Here is a 20,948-nt window from a genome sequence, read left to right on the forward strand (position 1 = left end):
GAGAAACACTGAGCATGCTGTAGACTATGAGCTCTAAGCTCACATAATAGTTATAGCACAACAAAAAGGACTCGCGCCGTCAAATGTCAAATCCTGGCTGCTCAACCCTGACCGTTTTCCCCCTGTCATGTGTAGGCATACCTTACTACCTGGTGTAGTAGATACTGAGAAATGTAGTCCTAGCTTTAGCTTAAAGTGCTCATATTATGCTTTTTGGCTTTTTTCCCTTTCCTTTATTGTGTTGAATGCCTCTCTTCAGGCTGTATTTTGTCAGACCGGCCAGCGGGACATCTAACAGTAGGTGACATCTATGGATTAACATTTATTTCTAATGAATTTAAAGACATCTGGTGGAAATATGATGAAGACCAGCAGGAACATGTTAGAATCAAACAGTCGCCTTGCTTCTCTCTAATCTCATTTTAAAGTGCTCATATTTTGCTTTTTGGCTTTTCCCCTTTCCTTTATTGTGTTATATATCTTTTTGTGCACGTTATAGGTTTACAAAGTGAAAAAGCCCAAAGTCCCCCCCCAATGGGACTTACCATCTCCAACAGAAAACACTGTTCACAAACTGCTCCAAACAGCTCTATTGTAGTCCAGCCTTTACTTCAGAGACAAATGTGGTCACTTTGGAACACATGTTATAATGCTCACCTAGCTGCTAGCATGGAACGCCCTCATACTCTGCTTCTGACTGGCTAGTAGTCCTTACCTAGCTACTGTCAGGGCACGCCCTCATACTCTGCTTCTGACTGGCTAGTAGTCCTTACCTAGCTACTGTCAGGGCACGCCCTCATACTCTGCTTCTGACTGGCTAGTAGTCCTTACCTAGCTACTGTCAGGGCACGCCCTCATACTCTGCTTCTGACTGGCTAGTAGTCCTTACCTAGGTACTGTCAGGGCACGCCCTCATACTCTGCTTCTGACTGGCTAGTAGTCCTTACCTAGCTACTGAGCGTGTGCGACTCCCAACAAAGATGGAACAGCAGTGAGATGTCTCACTCTGTAGCTAAAACAGAGAGCTCAACACACAGGGTGAAAAGAGGAGCAGCAGCAATGAGCAGTACAACAAATATATGGTGTTTTTTGAAAATTAAACCATGTAAACATATTCTGGTACAACCTCTAAATACAATTATGAACCTGAAAATGAGCATAATATGAGCACTTTAAACATAGGCTCTTCAGATGGGAAATATTATACTAATGCCAAGCTTCATGTAATGTGGTGTGTTACAAAATTCTTCATGTCTTGTCATAAATACCCACTTGACTGACTTTAACAGCAGTCGGTAGTTGTTTAACGTTCATTCATGAACAAAACCTGACAATATCATTTCATTTTTCTAGGGTTAAATGACACCACTTTTGCTTGACTTGAGTGATAAACCAGAATCAACGTAACTGTCCGTGACAGTAAATGAACAGGAATTTAAATCAGTCATTGGTACAGGTGCACAGATCATACCGATACTTCACTGTCTTGCTATTTCAGTCCACTTACTTGACTGAAGGTCTCTGTCATGTTACGGCTGAACATATGACGAGAGCGCTAGGTTAACATTAGTGTGTGTAAAAAAAAATAAATAAAAAGGGAACATTTTCTAAACTTGCTAAATCCTAATCGATGTTCACAAGCTTCAAATGGTGTGTTTGAGGTCTATCCGAAAAGGCAACGACAAGAAAAAGTCCAGATAAATGTAAAACACGTTTCTTTAGTGCAACACTTTTTTTGACTGAATTGGCCCTTTAGCAGTTTGGTACCTTGACTCACCATGTAGTTGCACACGTTTACCCGCCACTCCCTCATGATTAACGTTAGGCTGTTATGCTGCAAACACCGTCTGTCTCTGGATGTTTGCAGGGCGTCTTACATTTAGAAACTCTTATTAAAGGCCTCAAAAGTTGGTAATCAAAAACCAGGATCATCTCAAAGAAGTCCATGAATCAGTGAGGGTAGACTGTTTTCAGTTTCTGCACTTATCCCCTCTCTGTACCCCCCCCCCCACACACACACACACACACACACACACACACACACACACACACACACACACACTGTCACTAACACCCACTCCACCCTGCATACCATGGTACATATGAGAGCTGTAATCAACTAAAAACCTCATAATGACTCTTAGTGGGACGATTGATTGGAGGAAGCACTTCCTGATTTCTCTGATTACCCGGTGCGTGTCACAGGAAGTTGAGTTGGCAAGTGTATGTCTTCACACTGTCACACCTTTTTGTGCGTGAAGTGGTTGAACACACCCAGCCATGCACGTTAATGTACGTCTGTAGCACATACAATAAGTAATTCATTAATTCATCCAGTCATTCATTCACTCCACCCCACCACCACCACCACCACCACACACACACACACACACACACACACACACACACACACAGTCTGAGGGATCTGTTAATAGGAGCCAGACCATCAGCACTGCTGTTAATTCTCTTTCTCTGCCTTATTAAAAAAGTCTTATTATATCACGTTGGCAGGGAGAATCAGAACCTCCTGCAGGGTTATTAAAATGCTAAATCATCTTCTCTTTCAGGGGGTCTCCAAAGTTGTTATGCTGAGGACCCCCAGATGGGAACATAATAAACAATTTGCTCCAATTTAGAAAGAATTTTAATCAACCATTAATTAATTGCAATTTTTTTTCCCAGTACAGTTTACACATTCTTCCTCTGCTGTTGACTACTGAACAGCTTCACTGCAGTTATCAAATACCATGCTCAAGGGCACTTTGATGCTAACTGTTGACAGAAGGGGAGGAACATTGAAATGAAACTACTTTTTTCCCAGACTTCACTGCTCTTGCTGTCATTCCCAGCCTTTCTGTTGCAGTATGTTGTGTTTTTGATAACCTCAGCCGTCTGTTTATATTCTTTCTTTCCCCTCTTATCTTACTCCGTCATGTTTGATGACAGATTGTTTGTTTGTGGATTACAACTAGTGACCTTCTGTCACAAAGCCACTTCTCTCACATCTGGGTCACCAGATGACTCTCAGCACAACAACATGCTGTGTTTATTAGGGCTGCAGCTAATGATTTTGGCTCTTTATTACAGCTAGGCAATATATCGATATTATATTGATATCGTGATATGAGACTAGATATCGTCTTAGATTTTGGATATTGTAATATTGTAATATGACATAAGTGTTGTCTTTTCCAGGTTTTAAAGGCTGCATTACAGTAAAGTGATGTACTTTTCTGAACTTACCAGACTGTTGTAGCTGTTCTATTATTTGCCTTTACACACTTAGACATTATATCCACATTACTGATGATTATTTATCAAAAATCTCATTGTGTAAATATTTTGTGAAAGCACCAATAGTCAACACTACAATATTGTTGCGGTACTGATATCGAGGTATTTAGTCAAAAATATTGTGATATTTGATTTTCTCCATATCGCCCAGCCCTAGTCTTTATTATTCATCTGCAGAGTATTTTCTTGATTAACCCATTCACTGTTTGGTTAATTTAATGTCCAAAAACGGTGACATTTTTCCCAGAGCCCAATGTGACATCTTCAGTCATCTTATTTTGGGTGAAAAACAGTCCCAAGAAAGTAAATTGACCATCCTATACAACAACAAAAGACTCGGAAGCTGGAACCAGTACATTTTTATGCGTATTTGCTTGATTTCATTTCCAATAGATTCCCTGTCGATTGATAGTTTCAGCTCTCGTGTTTGTCGCCTTAGTCGTGTCTTAAAATGCATCGGTATTGATTAACGAAGACAAAATCTTGCGTGCGGTTCTCGCACCGTTTCTGTTGTGCATTCTGTTGTTTTTCAGGGAATGCGAGCCTCCACAAGTTCACAGATGTCTCATTTCAGGAAAAACAGCCGGTCATTTGGGATTAAGATGGGAAGTCTCCGTGGGAGTACTGCGGACCGTGGTAGCGTCAGTTTGCCAATGTTATGAAGCGACTCAGAGGGGTTTATAGTACTGTTGTGTACCGTTCTCAACCTGGGACACACCCACACACGCACACGCACACGTGTACACACACACACACACACACACACACACACACACACAGAGCTTCAGGCGGTCTGGCAGCTTGGCAGTGTGTTTGGCTCTTGTGTAACAGAACAGGGGTAAGGCAACGTTTGACAACCTCACTTTGAATCTCTTTCTTTCTCTCTCTCACTCCTTTTCTTTTCCGTTTGCCTTAATTTAAAATGCACCTGCTCCTCTTCCAGCCCTGGGCCACCTGTCCTGCACTGAAGTCAGGTTTAAAAAGAGGGGCTCCATAAAAAGGCAAATACTGCAAAATAGTACAAATTTTGAGCTATGGGTCGGCGATAGCGATACAATCTTCGATCCCAGTATAAGCATTTTTATATGGTAATACCCATATACTTCATAATGTAGTGCTTTTCTTGCAATTTAGTTGAGAACCCCTTTATAGATAATGTGTGTGTGTCTGTCAGGGGGCACAATGTTCCTCACTTTTAGAGCTTTTCTTAATCCCTCTGGGAGCTTCACACACACACTTCTGCTGGGCGTTGTGTGTTGTGGCATTATGGTGGGACAGGTCAAGCTGTGTGTGTGTGTGTGTGTGTGGCAGCTCAGGGAGAGCGGGCATCACTGAGCTCTGCTCTCTCTCTCTCTCTCTCTCTCTCTCTCTCTCTCTCTCTCTCTCTCTCTCTCTGTGTGTTTATGTAAGAACGTGTAAGTGAATAGTGAATAAGAGTCAGTGTGCGTGTTTTAGTGTGTGTGTGTGTGTGTGTGTGTGTGTGTGTGTGTGTCAGGCCACAGACATTATCTGCTCCGCCACAGTGGTTTGTTTGTCAGGCAGAGAGTTATTGAATAGGCAGAGACGGCTGTGTTTCGCTGCATCATCAGTGTCCTCGTCCGCACCGCCGGCTACGCGACTCGTTCCTCTGCAGCGGCGACTCGGCTACAGCACAGCATGTACCCGGATCAGAGTGAGACGGTAGGAGCACTTCTTTATCCGTGCATGTGTACAGCAGGGACACGCAGAAAATACAGAAACGCTCAACTCCAGGTGCCTCTAACTCGGTGTGTTCATACAGCTACGGTGCACATTGTTTTACCTAGTCAGCACATCTCTCCCTACGTACTGTGTCAAGAGTAATGTACTGTATAGTGACTCACGCTCATTCTAAAGCTTTCTGGGTTGTAGGAAGCACACAGATTCACACCAGCCAGCTGGCATTTTTTTTGTCTGTTGCACTCTGAGAGAATTATCTTTATTTTAAATGAAGGGCTGTCTCTTTTAAATTCCGTTAGGCATGCTACTCTGTATTGCACTCATAGTTTGATCCCAGTCACGCAAGCAGAGAGTGTTGATCCCTAAAGTTCTACACACTCGGCGATGATGTGACCATTCCTTCTCAGCTTTATATTGCGGTCGTTTTTCATTTTCACTCAGTCTCTCTCTCACACACACACACACACACACACACACACACACACACACTCACACTCACACAGCAGCTGATCTTGCAGCTTTTTGTTCACTAGCTCGGGGCAGGACTTGTGTTTATTACCCATTCGTTCAGCTAGAGCGCTCACAGTGATCCATAACATTGATTATTGGAGCCACAACTACTCTCCAGCCAGAAGGAACAAGACGGAAGGGTTCAGTTGCACACTTTGAGACGTTTGAAGTGATGATGCCATGCAACAGGATGGCTGGGAGGGTGCGCTAAGCACTTGCCATGCTTCATTACATAAGCGCTGGCTACGTAACATTTGTTTGGACAGCTGGCTGTTTGAGACGAGCTCGGGGCAGCAGTGATGACGGGAGAGAAAACGAGGCGTGGTGGCAGACAGGAGAAAGTATTCTGTGGTACTTGTTTAGATTTCAGATAATGTAGCTTTTGTTTTACACAGCTGAAATGACCGATATTTGACATATTGAGTGTTCTAAAAACATCACTGTACTGTACACTGAACCGAATGTAAACTTTACTCTGTTACCTTTTAGTGTCTTAAAATAATAGATTGTTTTGTCATCTTGTTTTCAACTTACTGTACATAAACCGCAAAATGCAGCTACCCATTTCCTCCTATTTCCTTTATTTTTCTCCCTTTGTTTTGTTATTACATTTCAGAAGAAAAAATATTATTCATCTTTAGAAACAATGTACACAATACAAAAAAAGGAGGAAAGTGCACGCCCATTGCCTCTTACAAGGTGCACTATTAGATTTTTATGTAAACGTGACCCAGTTCTTAATACGTAAGCAGAAGCTCCTTTTTTCAATATAGTTTAAACATGGCTCTTTCTCTGTGTAATAAGATCAATCCCCTCCAAACCGCCATGGGTATCTGAGCAGCCACTAAATGACAGAGAGCGGTTTGCACCATGTAATCTCCTGGTGCAGTATAAATAAAGGTTTGCTCGTGGCCCTGCCCATGTGTACTCATGCTTGTCTGGCTGACGACAGCGTGCACTATAATGTCGCACTTTCCAGCAGAAAGGACTGTCTCTGTGTGCACTTTGCCCCCACTAAAGTTCACAGTCCGAGATGATTAACTTGGCAGTATGGCAGCAAGACATGTCTTATATTTAGCCGGGTTTAGATGTGAATATAATGCATTATATAAAGACTCTATGGGAATTTAACACATTTTCCTCATTTTTTTAATTAAGGCATTAAGATCAATGCCACTGTACATGTAATGTAGAGCTGGGATTGAACATGTTCGTAGGTTGTGTGTGTTTCTGCAGCTCACAGATGCATGTTAGGCAGTCAGGCAGGATGACCGTGAGTTACTAATCCCTAGTTGGGAGTTCACAAGTTGAAGGGTCACTGCATCTTCAGCAAATTGTTTTTTTTTCTCCCCCCAACCCTTTTTCACGGTACATGTAGCTCAATAACATCTTCCAAGCTGGCTGTTAGTGTTGTTACAATCAGGGCAGAAGTCATAGGATAAAGAAAGCCGTGTGTGAATGCCAGTAATATGAACTGGGTTGGGGATCAATGGCAGGATGATCCCATCTTAAGCTTTGCTCTACTTCTGCTGTGTGGGACATACTGTGCCAAGGCTTCTGTTTCTGCTGCTTTTGTTTTTCACTAATAAATAAACCTGAAGTTACATCAAAAAAACCTGTGATTAGGTATAAATGATGAGCAAGGCATTAACACTGTGATGCTGTGAGCTTCAGTGATGTCAGATATTGACATGCCTCTAGTAGAATTATGAAGAGATGTCATTATATATGTTTTCGAGACATTTTTTTTAGACCAAAAACTACACAAGTTGCCTGCACAGGCAGAACCATTTGCGGTTGAAATGTTGTAAATCACATCCATGTAGAATAAAAGTACGGCTGGGAACAAGATAGTACTGTGCTGTGATGTCTTTGTCTTTTTGTGCAGATAATTACAACCCAGCACCTGCACAGAAAAATGGGCCTCTTGATGCCAGCCACATTTTTTTTAGACAGCCAGGTGAAACATTCACCCAGGACCTGATCATCTACTGGATACCTTCTGTGTTAGTTCCAGACTCAAATTTGATCTTTTCTCCATTCATAGCCTGACGTCGTCTGAGTCTGATACTACTCCATTCGGCTGCGATTATGGGGCGTGTTTCAACCAAACGTGTTTCAAAGCGTCTGCACTCCATTGGATAGAGCTACAACCAATCAGAGCAATAGAGTATGCGACGTATGTCGTAGGAAGGACAGCAAAAACATCTTTCCGATCGACAAATGCCTTGATCGCGGTTCTCTGTTCCTCTTTTAAAATGAATGCGCTGTCGATATCTTCTATAACAGACGCAATGGTGGAATCTACACATCTCAATTCTCCAGCGGCAGCCATCTTTGTTGTAATCAAATTTAACCCAAGCGCTCTTTGGTGACGTGGTTGGTTACATTACTGTTGATCATCTGTCCATCATCGTATAAAGCCCACCCTGACAATTTGATTGGTCCGAACAGCTCTGGTTGGAGCAAAGTTGCTCCACAACGGATCAAGTCCAGACCGAACTTCCCGACCTCAAATGTTGTGGGCGGGGCTAAGGTCGGCTGGCATCCAGGCTACTCCATCCATATTGATTGGCAGAGAAATAAAGTTACCCTGAGAGGAATGAGCTCGAGACCTATTTAAGCATTTGTTGACAAGCTGAGGCTGTTTGGATAACATTATGGACTACACTAGGGGTTCTGCTTGGACGTGGGAACAGGAAAGTTAGCACAGAGTGTTCTGGCTGACCGGTTGGCGTGGCTGGGTCCAGATTGAGTCCACTCTCCAGACAGGTTTAAAACATATAAAATAATATGCTTTAAATAACATTCAGACATCCTGTGGCTCAGGTCGCCAAACTTACCAATCGGAAGGTTGGGGGTTCGATCCCTGGCCCTGCAGTCCCATGTCGAAGTGTCCTTGGGCAAGACACTGAATGCCGAGTTGCTCCGGATGCTGTCCCATCGGTGTGTGAATGTGTGTGAATGGCGCCTGTAATATGTAAAAGCGCTTTGAGTAGTCATTAAGACGCGATATAAATACAGTCCATATAGTCCATACATCCAGAATCTATGACTATTCACAAGATGTCTCCTACTTCACTAAATGGAGTGGATGTAGTACAATCAAGGAGGATTGTATGGAGACACTTTAGTGCCTCCACAGTGTGAATGAAAGTGTACACGCACACGTGCATCAGTATACACAATACAATGTATGATCAGTTCTTGTCAGATATCATCTTTGCGGCCCAGTCATTGACAATCACTGCACTAAATGAAATAAGTATGGCGAACCAGTTCATGATAACCTTGCTCTGCAGGTCTGAACAAACTGAATGGTCTCACTTGAGCCTTTTCTATGTTTCTTCATACCTCAAGGCTTCCTTCTTTGGAGTTCATTCACAATTCAGCTGAGACATGTTTAGGCGAGTATTACAAGTATTTGCTGAAATGTTCACTCCTCAGCATAATGGGTAGTTTTCAGTGTGGCATAATATTTGGATGGGTGAACCGTAAACTGCATAGTTACCAGTTCACAACTAGGGCTGGGTATCGTTCAGAAGTTTTCGGTACCGATACCAATACCGTGACTTTGATACCGGTTCCTAAACAATACTTTTTTTTCCGATAGCAATTTTATAAAACAAAAATAAATTCCAACATTACACATTAGAGCCCGACCGATAAAGGATTTTTAAGACCGATACAAATATTTGATGATTTAAAAATCCGATGTATCGGCCGATATATATATTTAAAAAAAAATAATTCCAGAAATGCGTAACTTAAGATATGAAACTTAAAGTACTTTGAACAAAAACACAATAACAACAAAAAAATCAAAGAGTGTTGCCAACAGGGAGGTTGTAGAGCGCCCTCTGGTGGACAGACTATGCCACGCCAACACTCAGAACATGGTTGAAGGGGCTTTCGTCCGATTTTATTTTTTTAATGTTCATTTATCAGAATCATTTGTCATTATAAATGATTCTGATCAGTGAATATTTAAAAAAAAAAAAAAATGTATTTATAAATGCCATTATAAATGCCGATACCGATAGTTTGGAAAATGCCTAATATCGGCCGATAATATCGGCCTGCCGATATGTCGGTCGGGCTCTATTACACATTAAGGCACACATCTTTTTATTTATTTTTCAGCTCCGACTACGTGAGTTTTTCCTGCGTGTCTCTACGACGTGTAACGTTAAGACAGCCAATCGCAAACATTGTTAGATCTTGGTAGAAGCATGCTGCGTGCTTATTGGCTCACTGACGCTGATGAGATTTACTCTTTAGGTATTGAAATTGGGTGCTGAATGATGAGTTATTTTTCAGAGACTCGATACTTTAGAGGCAAATCGGGCGGTGCCAAAAAAGTATTGAATTCGGTACCCAGCCCTATTCACAACTCGCTCTGTTTCATTTGCCATGAAACAGCTGTGCAGCCGTGACCGTCTGCCTGCTCCCCACGCCGACGTCTGTAAAACTTAGTGAAGAAACCAGCTCCCAAATCCACTGTGATTGAATCATTGTGATAAAACAAAGAACAGAGATTACAGTGCGAGTAGAAGGACCTGCAGAGTCATGCTGTGAAATCAGCTGCACCCGGTCAGCTCTCCTAGGTTTCATGTCAGCTCCTCTCCTGCACAATACAAGCTCCTTAACTTCCTGTGTGGACTGTGCCCCTGGGATAATTCCTTTTCAGATTAGATTAGTAGATTATTCTAGGAGTCTTGCCTGCCTGTTCCTCTTCCTGCTCCTTTTCCTCTTCCTCCTGCTTCTGTCTGTTGATGATTTACAATACGGCTGGGCGATGTGCAGAAAATCAAATATCACGATATTTTTGACCAAATACCTCGATATCGATACCGCAACGATATTCTAGTGTTGACTATTGGTGCTTTCACAAAATATTTACACAATGAGATTTTTGATAAATAATCATCAGTAATGTGGATATAATGACTAAGTGGGTAAAGCCAAATAATAGAACAGTTACAACAGTCTGGTAAGTTCAGAAAAAGACATCACTTTACTGTAATGCAGCCTTTAAAACCTGGAAAAGACAACACTTATGTCATATTACGATATCCAAAATCTAAGATGATATCTAGTCTCATATCACGATATCAATATAATATTGATATATTGCCCAGTTCTAATTAACAATCAATAACCAATGTAGTATATCATTCCACATTATATCTGCTTCCTGTTGTGCTGTCGTAGTTACCCGAAAAATGCACTTAAATCCCTCAGAGAAAATCGTCTGGTTGAACGGGTTTGATTTGAGCAGGTTTTTTTGCGGTCTTGAGAAGCCAGAGATGTGATGAACACTTTTGTTCATTTGCCTTCAAGACCAGAAATACAGGTTCAGGCCCGCTGAATGGCTGCTATTCTGAATAGAGAAAAGCTAAAGTTTTTTTGTTTGTTTTGTTATTCCCCCCCCAGAAAATACAGGTTCAGGCCCGCTGAATGGCTGCTATTCTGAATAGAGAAAAGCTAAAGTTTTTTTGTTTGTTTTGTTATTCCCCCCCCAGAAAATACAGGTTCAGGCCCGCTGAATGGCTGCTATTCTGAATAGAGAAAAGCTAAAGTTTTTTTGTTTGTTTTGTTATTCCCCCCCCAGAAAATACAGGTTCAGGCCCGCTGAATGGCTGCTATTCTGAATAGAGAAAAGCTAAATCCCCCCCCAAGGACACATGGATTTTTAGGACACCCGGATGAACACAAAGTCAAATCACACAATGCTTGTCATCAGTTTGACAAAACCTTCTTCTGCGCAGGGCCTTCTTTATTTTTTATTTTAATTATTTATTTTAATTGTTTATTTAGATAGGCACAGTGCATATTAATGGACATCAGTACAAGTACACAATGTGAATATGCTAGAGTTAGCACCATAGCTCATTTTCATTTATTGTCCCTAGGCAGATACATAACAAGAAAAATATAAAAACAGTAACAACATGCAACCCCCTCATAGTTTGAGGCAAGACAAACACTAACAACAGCCAGGACCAAATCCAACAGAACATGTGAATGTCACACATAGTGAAATGTGTGAGGCAGTTAAAAGTGAGTGCAGCTTTGGTTTTCTAGAAGCCAGATTTTTTTTAAATGAGTTTTAAGAATTGATGTATGTGGGACGGTCCCTTATTGTGGGGGGGCAGGCTATTCCAATATTTATTTCCCTTTACTGACAAAACAGTTTGTCCAAATGTGGTGCGCCTAACAGGTATTACACAGTCCCCTTTGGTGGAGGCCCTTGTACTACCACCACTCTCAATTCTTTGAAAGAAGTCATTCAGTGGGGGAGGGGCACGATGATGTATAGCCTTATATACAAAACAGACATCCTTAAAAAAATTTAAAATTCTCAAAACTCAATAATTCTGCTCACCGTATTCCGGTCATTTGTAATTGTTTAAAGTGGCCATATTATGCTCATTTTCAGGTTCATAATTGTATTTTGAGGTTGTACCAGAATAGGTTTACGTGGTTTAATTTTCAGAAAAACACCATATTTTTGTTGTACTGCACATTGCTGCAGCTCCTCTTTTCACCCTGTGTTCAGGTATCCGTTTTAGCTACAGAGTGAGACCTCGCAACTTCTGTAAGATCTTTGTTGTCAGTCGCACATACTCAGTAGCTAGGTAAGGACTACATGCTAGCTGTTTCTCTAACTTCAGTAGTACAAGGCAGGATTAGCCGGGAGACTTCTTCTAAACGAGGGTAAACTTCCAACTTTGCGTGGAATACCTGCAGAACAGGGACATGGTAGTAGTTCTATACAATTTATTTTGTAGATTAGGGGGAATTTGTGTGTGTTGTAGCAGTGTTTTGCCATTGAGAACGAGCTAGCATGCCAGCACTAGCATGCTAACGGTTAGCCCCCTAGGCCCCGCGTCTCGGCTAGTGACGTAGAAAGCCGCACAGAGACTGAAGGCAGGACACATTCAGAAACCGTATCTCACTCTAAACAGCATGGATGGTTTTTTTCAAAGTTTGTATGCTGGTGGAAGCACCAGAGACACAAAATAACACCCCAAATCCCAGAAAAAGTGATTTTTTTTTCATAATATGGGCACTTTAACCCTTGTGTTGTCTTCCCGCCGGCCATGCAACTTTTGTTTTTCTGGGTCAAAATTTAAACCGTAAGAAGCTTTTGTCGCTTGTCCCGGTGTTTTTTTGTTTTTTTTTTTACCTCGTTTTTGAAGCTTTTTCCGACATTTTGTCACGTTTTTGTTCCTCTTTTTTTTCCAACATTTTTGTCACTTTTTTCAACGTTCTTTTATCAATTCTTTTCTCCAAATGTTATAAAATTGAATAAAACACCCACATTCAATGAAAGTAGTGAACTGATCATTCATTTTACTTGTGAAGACTGTTGTATGGAACCATCCACGTTATTATTTTTGACAATGTGGTTGAAAGAAACCCACATTTCTGATATAGAAACTTTTTGAAAAAAAAAAAAAGGATCAAATTTGACCCGAGGACAACAGGAGGGTTAATGCCGCGTTCTATTTACCTCGCAACTCGTTTTTTACGAGGTTAAAGTCGTTCACGCCCCCTGACCTCGTATTTACGAGCTCGGAACTCGTACAACCTCGCAGTAGCGCGAGTTCAAACTCCAACACGGCTGCCCCCTGTATCAACAGTTGTGAAAGCTGCAGTAACATAAAGTTATAAGCGCTTATGTCTTATTTGTGTCTCACTAAATCAGTCGTTCACACAGGCATGTTCAACTTCTATCTGTGGACATGTTGTTACGTTGTTTGCATGCACAAAAAACGCCGTAATGCGTTGTTATCAACTGGTTGCTAACAATAGCTAACCGGGCTAGAGCTAATGAAAACAATGAAAATCCGATTTTTAAATAGAACGCATTCAACTCGGGTATGACGTCATTCCCAGTTGCGGCTTCCGAGTTCCGAGGTAAATAGATCGCGGCATAAGTGCAAGCGGAGTCCGATCCTTCTCCTGCTTCAACTCTGACCAACCCTCCTCACTGTAGTTGAGTGCATAGTTTTTCCGTGCAGTGAGGGATTCATACAGCCATTTCAGCTTCCTGCACAACTCCCAAATTAAGTTCAAATAAGGCATTGGATTGGTTACAATCTGTCTTTGCACCTCAAGACCCTGCCATGTTGTGCGACAAGCAGTTATTTTGGTCAGTACGACATTATCATAACTGATGGAAAGGATGATCCAAGTTGTAATAAACTGTCCAGCCTCTACCCCCTAAGAGATCAACCAAACGCCAAATGGACCAGTCAGTTTCACCCAGATAAATAATCAAAGTCAGGGGAACAGGAAGCTGAGATTGTGCTGTCTGTGTGTCTGTCTTTTTTTTTTTGAGGAACACAACAACAATCTACATATTGTTATAAGAATTCAACTTTTCAGGTCCACTGTAGGTCAGGAGCCTGTCACCAGACATTGAGATCTGTGCTTTCTGTCACACAGATAAATGCATCTCTGCTGGATCTGTAGCACTCTGTAGACTGTGGTAGTTTAAAGGAACACGCCGACTTATTGGGACTTTGTCTTATTCACTGTATCCCCAGAGTAAGATAAGTCCATACATACCCTTCTCATCTCCGTGCGTGTTGTAACTGTCTGACGCTCCCACTGCTAGAAGGCGAAGCACTGCTACTTGGGTGGAGTGATTAGTGCCACACCTGAAAAGCACCGTTGTTACTCTCTGCTCCTCATCCCCGGGGCTTCTCAGGTGCTGCGAGCAAATCACTCTGCCCAAGTAGCAGTGCTTCGCCTTCTGAGAATATAGTTCCCAGTTTGTATACGGTTAGAAGATGGCTGTGTCTCATGTGACCTTGTTATTTGTACACGCTGTGACTATACAAATCACAACATGTAAATAGGAACATGTTGGCGTTATTTTGTCACTTATTGGGAGCAGTAGGCTAGATGGAGCCGGTTACCTCCAGGATCTGTGCTAAGCTAGGCTAGTGGTGGGTGCGTCAGATAGAGTTACAACACGCACGGAGATGAGAAGGGTATGTATGGACTTATCTAACTCTGGGGGATACGGTGAATAAGTCCCAATAAGTCGGCGTGTTCCTTTAACCCTTTTATGTGTCACCACACCATTTAGGCTACTCAAACTCAGTACCACTCACAGCTGAGTGAAATTCTCCCTTTTGGGTTCAGGCTGGAACATGTCTGGGGGAAATAGCTGTTTGATGCAGTGTCTCCTCAGAGCTCCCTTTTTAAATTGTTGTCAGTACTGCATCGGTTTTGTTTTCCCTTCTACCTCTCTGCCTCTCTGCGTGTCTATCAGAAGGACCTGGCAGGATTTGCATGGTCATTGAATAAAGCACAGCAAGCACTTTCTATCTCGGATTTTCATCATCCACGGAGTGGAAGCCAGTTGATGGAAAACTGCCAGCAGTCATTTGGAAGACAATCTCCAGCAGGTGACAATGCCTGTGCAGTTTCTCCCTTTTTTTCATTGTGTACCACCTTCCCCGTTCTTCCCCACATTTGGTTCTTATGGATTCTCGAGTCCGATTCTTTGAGGGGTGGAGCTGAAACGGGTCACATGCTTATTTTCACAAGTATATTAATATTTTGATTCAACGATGTTTTACAGTTTGACCGGGCTTTTTCCATGTACATGTAAGCCACACTTTAGAGCGCCGCTTGCTGTGCTCCATGGCTGCAACACAAGTGCCTGGACAACATGGCATCACGCGTAAACATACACTCCCACTCCCACTTAAGCCAAGTGGCTATTATGTGTACGCATTTTGAGCTATCCGTGTGGATGTCTACGCTGTATACAGCGGACGTAAACATACACGCCCCGTGGCGTGTTATCGCGAGAAGAAAGCGACGGTTGAATTTAGGAAACGTCACACGCAGGTTGGGTTTAGGAAAAGAACAACGGGGTTGGATTTAGTACAAAGAAGAAAGCGATGGTTGGGCCCTTTCATACTACTCGCTACAGCGTAAATTCACACGCATTCGCAAGGTAATGTAAGTCAATGGAGGCCAAACAGCGTTGATAAACACGCTAAAAAGCGAGTATGCGTCTTGATAACACGCCAATAATGGCACACGAATTGGCGTGCCATACATACGCCACTTCATGAGATCAGTCTGGCCTGGAAATACAGCGGTCGCTACGTGTTAAATTTGGAACCGATGATTGGATCCAAAACCAATTTTTGAAAAAGACGATTCCAATAAAAAAACGATTCCATTTGAATTGTCATTTTTTTGTAATTCCAAGTTGGAAGCGGTTCTCGATGCCCAACCCTAGACATGAGGGAGCTTATGTGTGGTTTAATAGTGTTTCAGGGTGGATGTCCCCCTTATATATCAAACTCTACTGCTGGAGTTAAATAGTACTTAAATCCTTATCTTGGATTAGGAAATGTGATGAAAGTGGATTTTACAGCAGTGCGTTGCTTGTCAGCCCAGGTTTTGCACACTAGTTTCTCTCAACTTGAGCCCATGAAGTGGTTTTAAAAGGAGGAGTGGTGAAACGCTCCAGGCTGAATCAAGGCTCATCCTTAGCCAGGGGGATCTGTCTTCCTCATACCTGCCTTTTACTCTCCTCCTGGTGCGCTGTTGAGGCACGCGGCTGTAAGGAAACCCACGAGACACGTGGCCTCTTCTCTGCAGCTGCAGGAGGTGAAAAGTATAAGAGGACTTTTTAGTTTTTTTCCTTCTCTCCCTCTTTACCACATTCTTTAAGGTGTGCAGAGACAAGTTGATACGTGATTCCCTGGTGGACGAAAAGAGTGTGAAATGAGCTGTGAAAGATTTGAGAAAAGATTCACATACAAAAAGTTTTGTAAACTACATGTGTTTTGTGTGCAAACGTTATAATTTCTAGTGTAACTAGTAACTAAAGCTGTAACAGATGAATGTAGTGGAGTAAAAAGTACAATATTTCTCTCTGAAATGTAGCGGAGTAGAAGTAGAAAGTGGTATGAAAAGAAAAGACTCAAGTTAGGTACCTCAAATGTGTAAAATACTTGAGTAAATGTACTTGAAAATGTAAATTCCACCACTGGACTGAAAAAGACAATTGGGGTTCTACCATCACAGCAGCAGATGTGTTGTGCTGTTATTCCCAAAATATCTTCCTGTTGCAAAATGATCCGTGTGCTGTGGTTTACTCTGTAAGAGAAAATCCAGGAGTGCTGGCCTGTTTTAGAGGCAGCTCTCTGCAGTGTCCCGTGGTGTAACTGGAATACATGATGATCAGTGAGGCAGGAAACGCAGCAGGATAACCTGCGTAGACTGAGAGAGAGATGCAGATTCCCTCCACAGAAAACAACAGGGAAACTAAGGCAGTGGATGTAATGGGAGTTTCCATTATGTACAGCTGTCCTCCGAACATTTAAAGTGCTCATATTCTGCTTTTTGGCTTTTTCCCTTTCCTTTATTGTGTTATGTATCTTTTTGTGCACGTTTACAAAGTGAAAAATCCCAAAGTCCCCCCCAAAGGGACTTACCATCTCCAACAGAAAACACTGTTCACAAACTGCTCCAAACAGCTCTATTGTAGTCCAGCCTTTACTTCAGAGACAAACGTGGTCACTTTGGAACACATGTTATAATGCTCACCTAGCTGCTAGTGTGGCACGCCCTCATACTCTGCTTCTGACTGGCTAGTAGTCCTTACCTAGGTACTGTCAGGGCATGCCCTCATACTCTGCTTCTGACTGGCTAGTAGTCCTTACCTAGGTACTGTCAGGGCACGCCCTCATACTCTGCTTCTGACTGGCTAGTAGTCCTTACCTAGCTACTGAGCATGTGCGACTCCCAACAAAGATGTTACAGCAGTGAGAGGTCTCACTCTGTAGCTAAAACAGAGAGCTCAACACACAGGGTGAAAAGAGGAGCTGCAGCAATGAGCAGTACAACAAAATATGGTGTTTTTTTGAAAATTAAACCATGTAAACCTATTCTGGTACAACCTCTAAATACAATTATGAACCTGAAAATGAGCATAACATGAGCACTTTAAATCAGGTTGGGGCGGGGACTATGCATCAGGGTCTTTTGTTGCATCTTTGCACTGATTGACTCTAGTTGTACATGATTTAATCATTACTCACGGCCAATTACTTTGCACTGTTGTTTACCTTGTGAAAAGACTTGAGTGGGAATATTTGGGCACATTGTCGAGCTTAATTACACTCTGAGCTCTTCTAATTGCTGTGTCATTTTGTCGTCGCATGCTGCTGCTGCTGCTGCTCAGCAATTATTGGCCTCTTGGCTTACTGTGTAATGTTCTGGACCTGAAGGCATGTAGTGTTCTCCTGGTGTTTTCTTGTCTGTTAAATCTCATCCTAATCTTTTCATCGTTGATTCAACTGCTGAATATTGTCTTGTGTACAGAATATATATATATATATATATATATATATATATATATATATATATATATATATATATATATATATATATATATATATATATATATATATATAGATATGGTTTTGGAAACATATAAAGACCCAGAAAGTTTTGGAAAAGTCATGGAATTTTGTTTTTAACACAGCATAATAATACGTGATTAATAAATGTATTTCACGTCGTCCTAACCTCAGCGTTCTGTTCGGGGCGCGATATTACGAATCCCACTATGAACAACATAAACTGTTATTCATTTTATTGTTAAACCTCTAAGGGGAAAACTTTAACCCAGATTTTTATTCTTATTGTATAATGTCGAGTGACATTTTCAGGAAAACATAGTCATGGAAATTTGCCGAAAAGTATTGGTTAAAATGCGTATGAACCCTGCTGATTGATCAATCAACTAATCATTTCAAGCTCTACTTAAACTTTTGTATCTTGGTCAGAATTCATTTCCCAGATGTTTTACAGACGCTCTCAAAGGTCCCATGGAATCACAACACTACTTTTTTAAATGTTAAAACAGGACATTGAAGGATCAGTGTTGGGTGGAAACCACCGGAACATTACTTTTAGTTGTAGATGACACACGCTGTTTGAGTTGGTAGCACAGACCGAATTGTACATGACTCATTGTTTGGACTTGTTACAGCTACTGGTGCAGAATGAGGTCATCATCACTGAAGAGTTTTCCAGCAGGTTTAAGTGCTCATTTTTTTGGCATCTTTGAGTTTTCAAAGATGGGAAAGACCGGCGAAACCAAAGGAAAACCGTAACTCTGAATAATGTGTAAAACTACTGTAGTGTGGTTCCTACGCAACCGGTAGTAATCGGACCGGATTAGAACGCAAATTTTGGTTCCTCATTTCAGTTCCACTTAATGTGTCGACTGAAATATTTTCCCTCTGTCGTTCCGAAACGGACGTAAAATGTCACACTTTCTCTGTAGTCTACCGTTAGCTAGCTACAGTAAATGTAGGCTACTTTTAAAATGCCATATTTTCCCTCTGGGCTCACCAAAACAGACGTAAAAGCATATTAACCATTCACTGCATGTGATCGCTAGTAAACATATTACGTCTTTGATGTAATTTTTCAGTTTTTCAAGAATCGGTTTAGGAATCGGAATCATTTTAAAAGTATCGGTTCGGCATCGGAATCATAAAAAATCCAAACGATACCCAACCCTAGTCAGGTCTGTGTTTACATCAAGTCATTACTGGTTCCCAATGTAATGATTGATAGATAGATAGATAGATAGATAGATAACTTTATTCATCCTGAGGGAAATTTTAGGCATCCAGTAGCTTAGACAACCATAACACAACATACACACATATATCTCACATACATAAAAATCAGTCACAGAAATGTAAAGAGTTCTAAATAATGCAATGCAGTGGAAGTACAAGAGATGAATTGCCGTACATCATCCGTGTCTGTGTTGTTGGCTTTCTAAATAAAGCACAGTTAGATCAAAATCCAACTGGGTCCATCAGTAAGAATATCTTCTATAAATGTCCTACCAGTAACCTAGTTAACCCAATCAGGCCACCGCTGCACTGACCTCTTAAAAGCAGGGAGTTTATCAAGTTTCTACTGAAGTTTAACAGCGTAAGGCTATGTACACACTTGGCGTCTTTTTTTTAAGCTGACAGCGTCTGTTTTACCTTATAATCCTATAGAGTAAGCCGTGTTTTCAAAAAGGTCCTCCGCACTTTTTAAAAACGCCACCGCCAACTTTTTTCCTGCAGCTCGGAGCGTCTTTTTGAAGTTGAAAAAGCCGCCCTACGTCAAGCACTTTTTTGACGGCCGACCAATGACAAGCGGAGAAGCCAGAACTGGCGTTTCCATAACAAGAAAAAATGAGTCGGAGCACAACGAGTTATACGATACGTCAGGGAATGACAGTTAGGGAAATTTGCTTTGTTTTATCTAACGTTAGTAACACAGCTCTCTCTCTCTCTCTCTCTCTCTCTCTCTCTCTCTCTCTCTCTCTCTCTCTCTCTCTCTCTCTCTCTCTCTCTGTTCTTTCTCTAGCTCGCTCCACCGCTTTGTTTTGTCTAACGTTAGCATTAGCACCGCTCCACATAGCACTCTTGGATACTGTAGCAGTAGCTGTTGTTATAGCAACAAAAGACGCTCTCGGCTGCTTTTTGGAACGTAAACTCTGCCAGCTTTGTTATTTATTACAAAAGCGCCCTAGTCAACTTTTTCTTGTGTGTGAACATAGTCGGTCAAAAAACCAACCCGAGTTGGTCAAAAAGTGCCTCAGAACACACCAAAGAGACGAGACGTAATACGTCTCCATAACAGCAGACAACGCTAATCTCTATTGTCGCCCAAAAATGAAAACCGGCAGCTGATTGGACGAACGCGTCACGTGGATCTGGCTGCTACTTCCGGATTTTGGATTTCTCGAACGGCCATTACTGGCGACTCATTCAGAATATGATCTCATATTTTACTAAAATAGTTCACCGAAACGTGTTTCTGAAAACATTTTAAGAGAGAAATAAGCCGTGCAGTTTCTGAATCTGTCTTCATTTCAGATCAACAAAGGTCAGTTTAAAAGATTTTCCTCAGATTTTGAGAGACTCTAGTCACGCTCATCCCGCTTGCCATTTCACATCTTCGACTGAGCATGTCAGGTCAGCTAAAATGAAGGCCGACAGCTCCTCCAACGGACGACGGCACGGAACACACCGAACAGACTCGAGTCACCGACCTCGCCAGACTGTCCAACGGTCGATTATCGGCCCGGTGTTTAGCTGTTTTAAGAAATGCAAACTAAAGTTGTCACTTAGCTGATTTTAGTAGGTTTCAGCCTACTATCCAGCCATCGTTTTGGGCTTCCAGATGAGGAATTTAACACCAGCCAAATAACGATGATTTTATCTACTGCAGCTATTCTTAACTAGTGCGTCTCTTGCCATTCTATTCTATAAAGGTGGATGGATGTTGCCAGATACTGTGGCCTGAAGGTAAATTCATAGTTGTTTTAACCATGTTACAATGGACATCTGTTTTGTGCAGGCACATTTCTGACTCACACC

The 20,948-nt window shown here is 41.8% G+C and overlaps 1 protein-coding gene and 1 long non-coding RNA gene across 15 annotated transcripts in view; one reads left to right on the forward strand and one right to left on the reverse strand.

Moving 5' to 3' along the window:
- LOC116044915 (rho GTPase-activating protein 12-like) overlaps positions 1-20,948 on the forward strand; it is an 88,391-nt gene that overhangs the window by 22,284 nt on the left and 45,159 nt on the right. The window contains exon 1 of one of the 14 annotated variants that reach the window (XM_031292459.2): positions 4,766-4,974. The exons of the other annotated variants lie outside the window; for them this stretch is intronic. Within the exon in view, the coding sequence (XP_031148319.1) occupies positions 4,951-4,974 (24 nt within the window). The 5' untranslated portion in view covers positions 4,766-4,950. Of the gene's footprint in view, positions 1-4,765; positions 4,975-20,948 lie in introns of those variants that run through there. 14 annotated transcript variants of the gene reach the window in all.
- LOC116044918 lies at positions 987-12,758 on the reverse strand. The gene is made up of 4 exons (XR_004103776.2): positions 12,729-12,758; positions 12,579-12,694; positions 9,096-9,099; positions 987-1,000 (listed from the first exon to the last, which is right to left on the reverse strand). It is a non-coding gene; the product is annotated as an uncharacterized LOC116044918 (long non-coding RNA).

The sequence above is a fragment of the Sander lucioperca genome, chromosome 9 (assembly GCF_008315115.2).
Source record: "Sander lucioperca isolate FBNREF2018 chromosome 9, SLUC_FBN_1.2, whole genome shotgun sequence".
Taxonomy (NCBI): Eukaryota; Metazoa; Chordata; class Actinopteri; order Perciformes; family Percidae; genus Sander; species Sander lucioperca.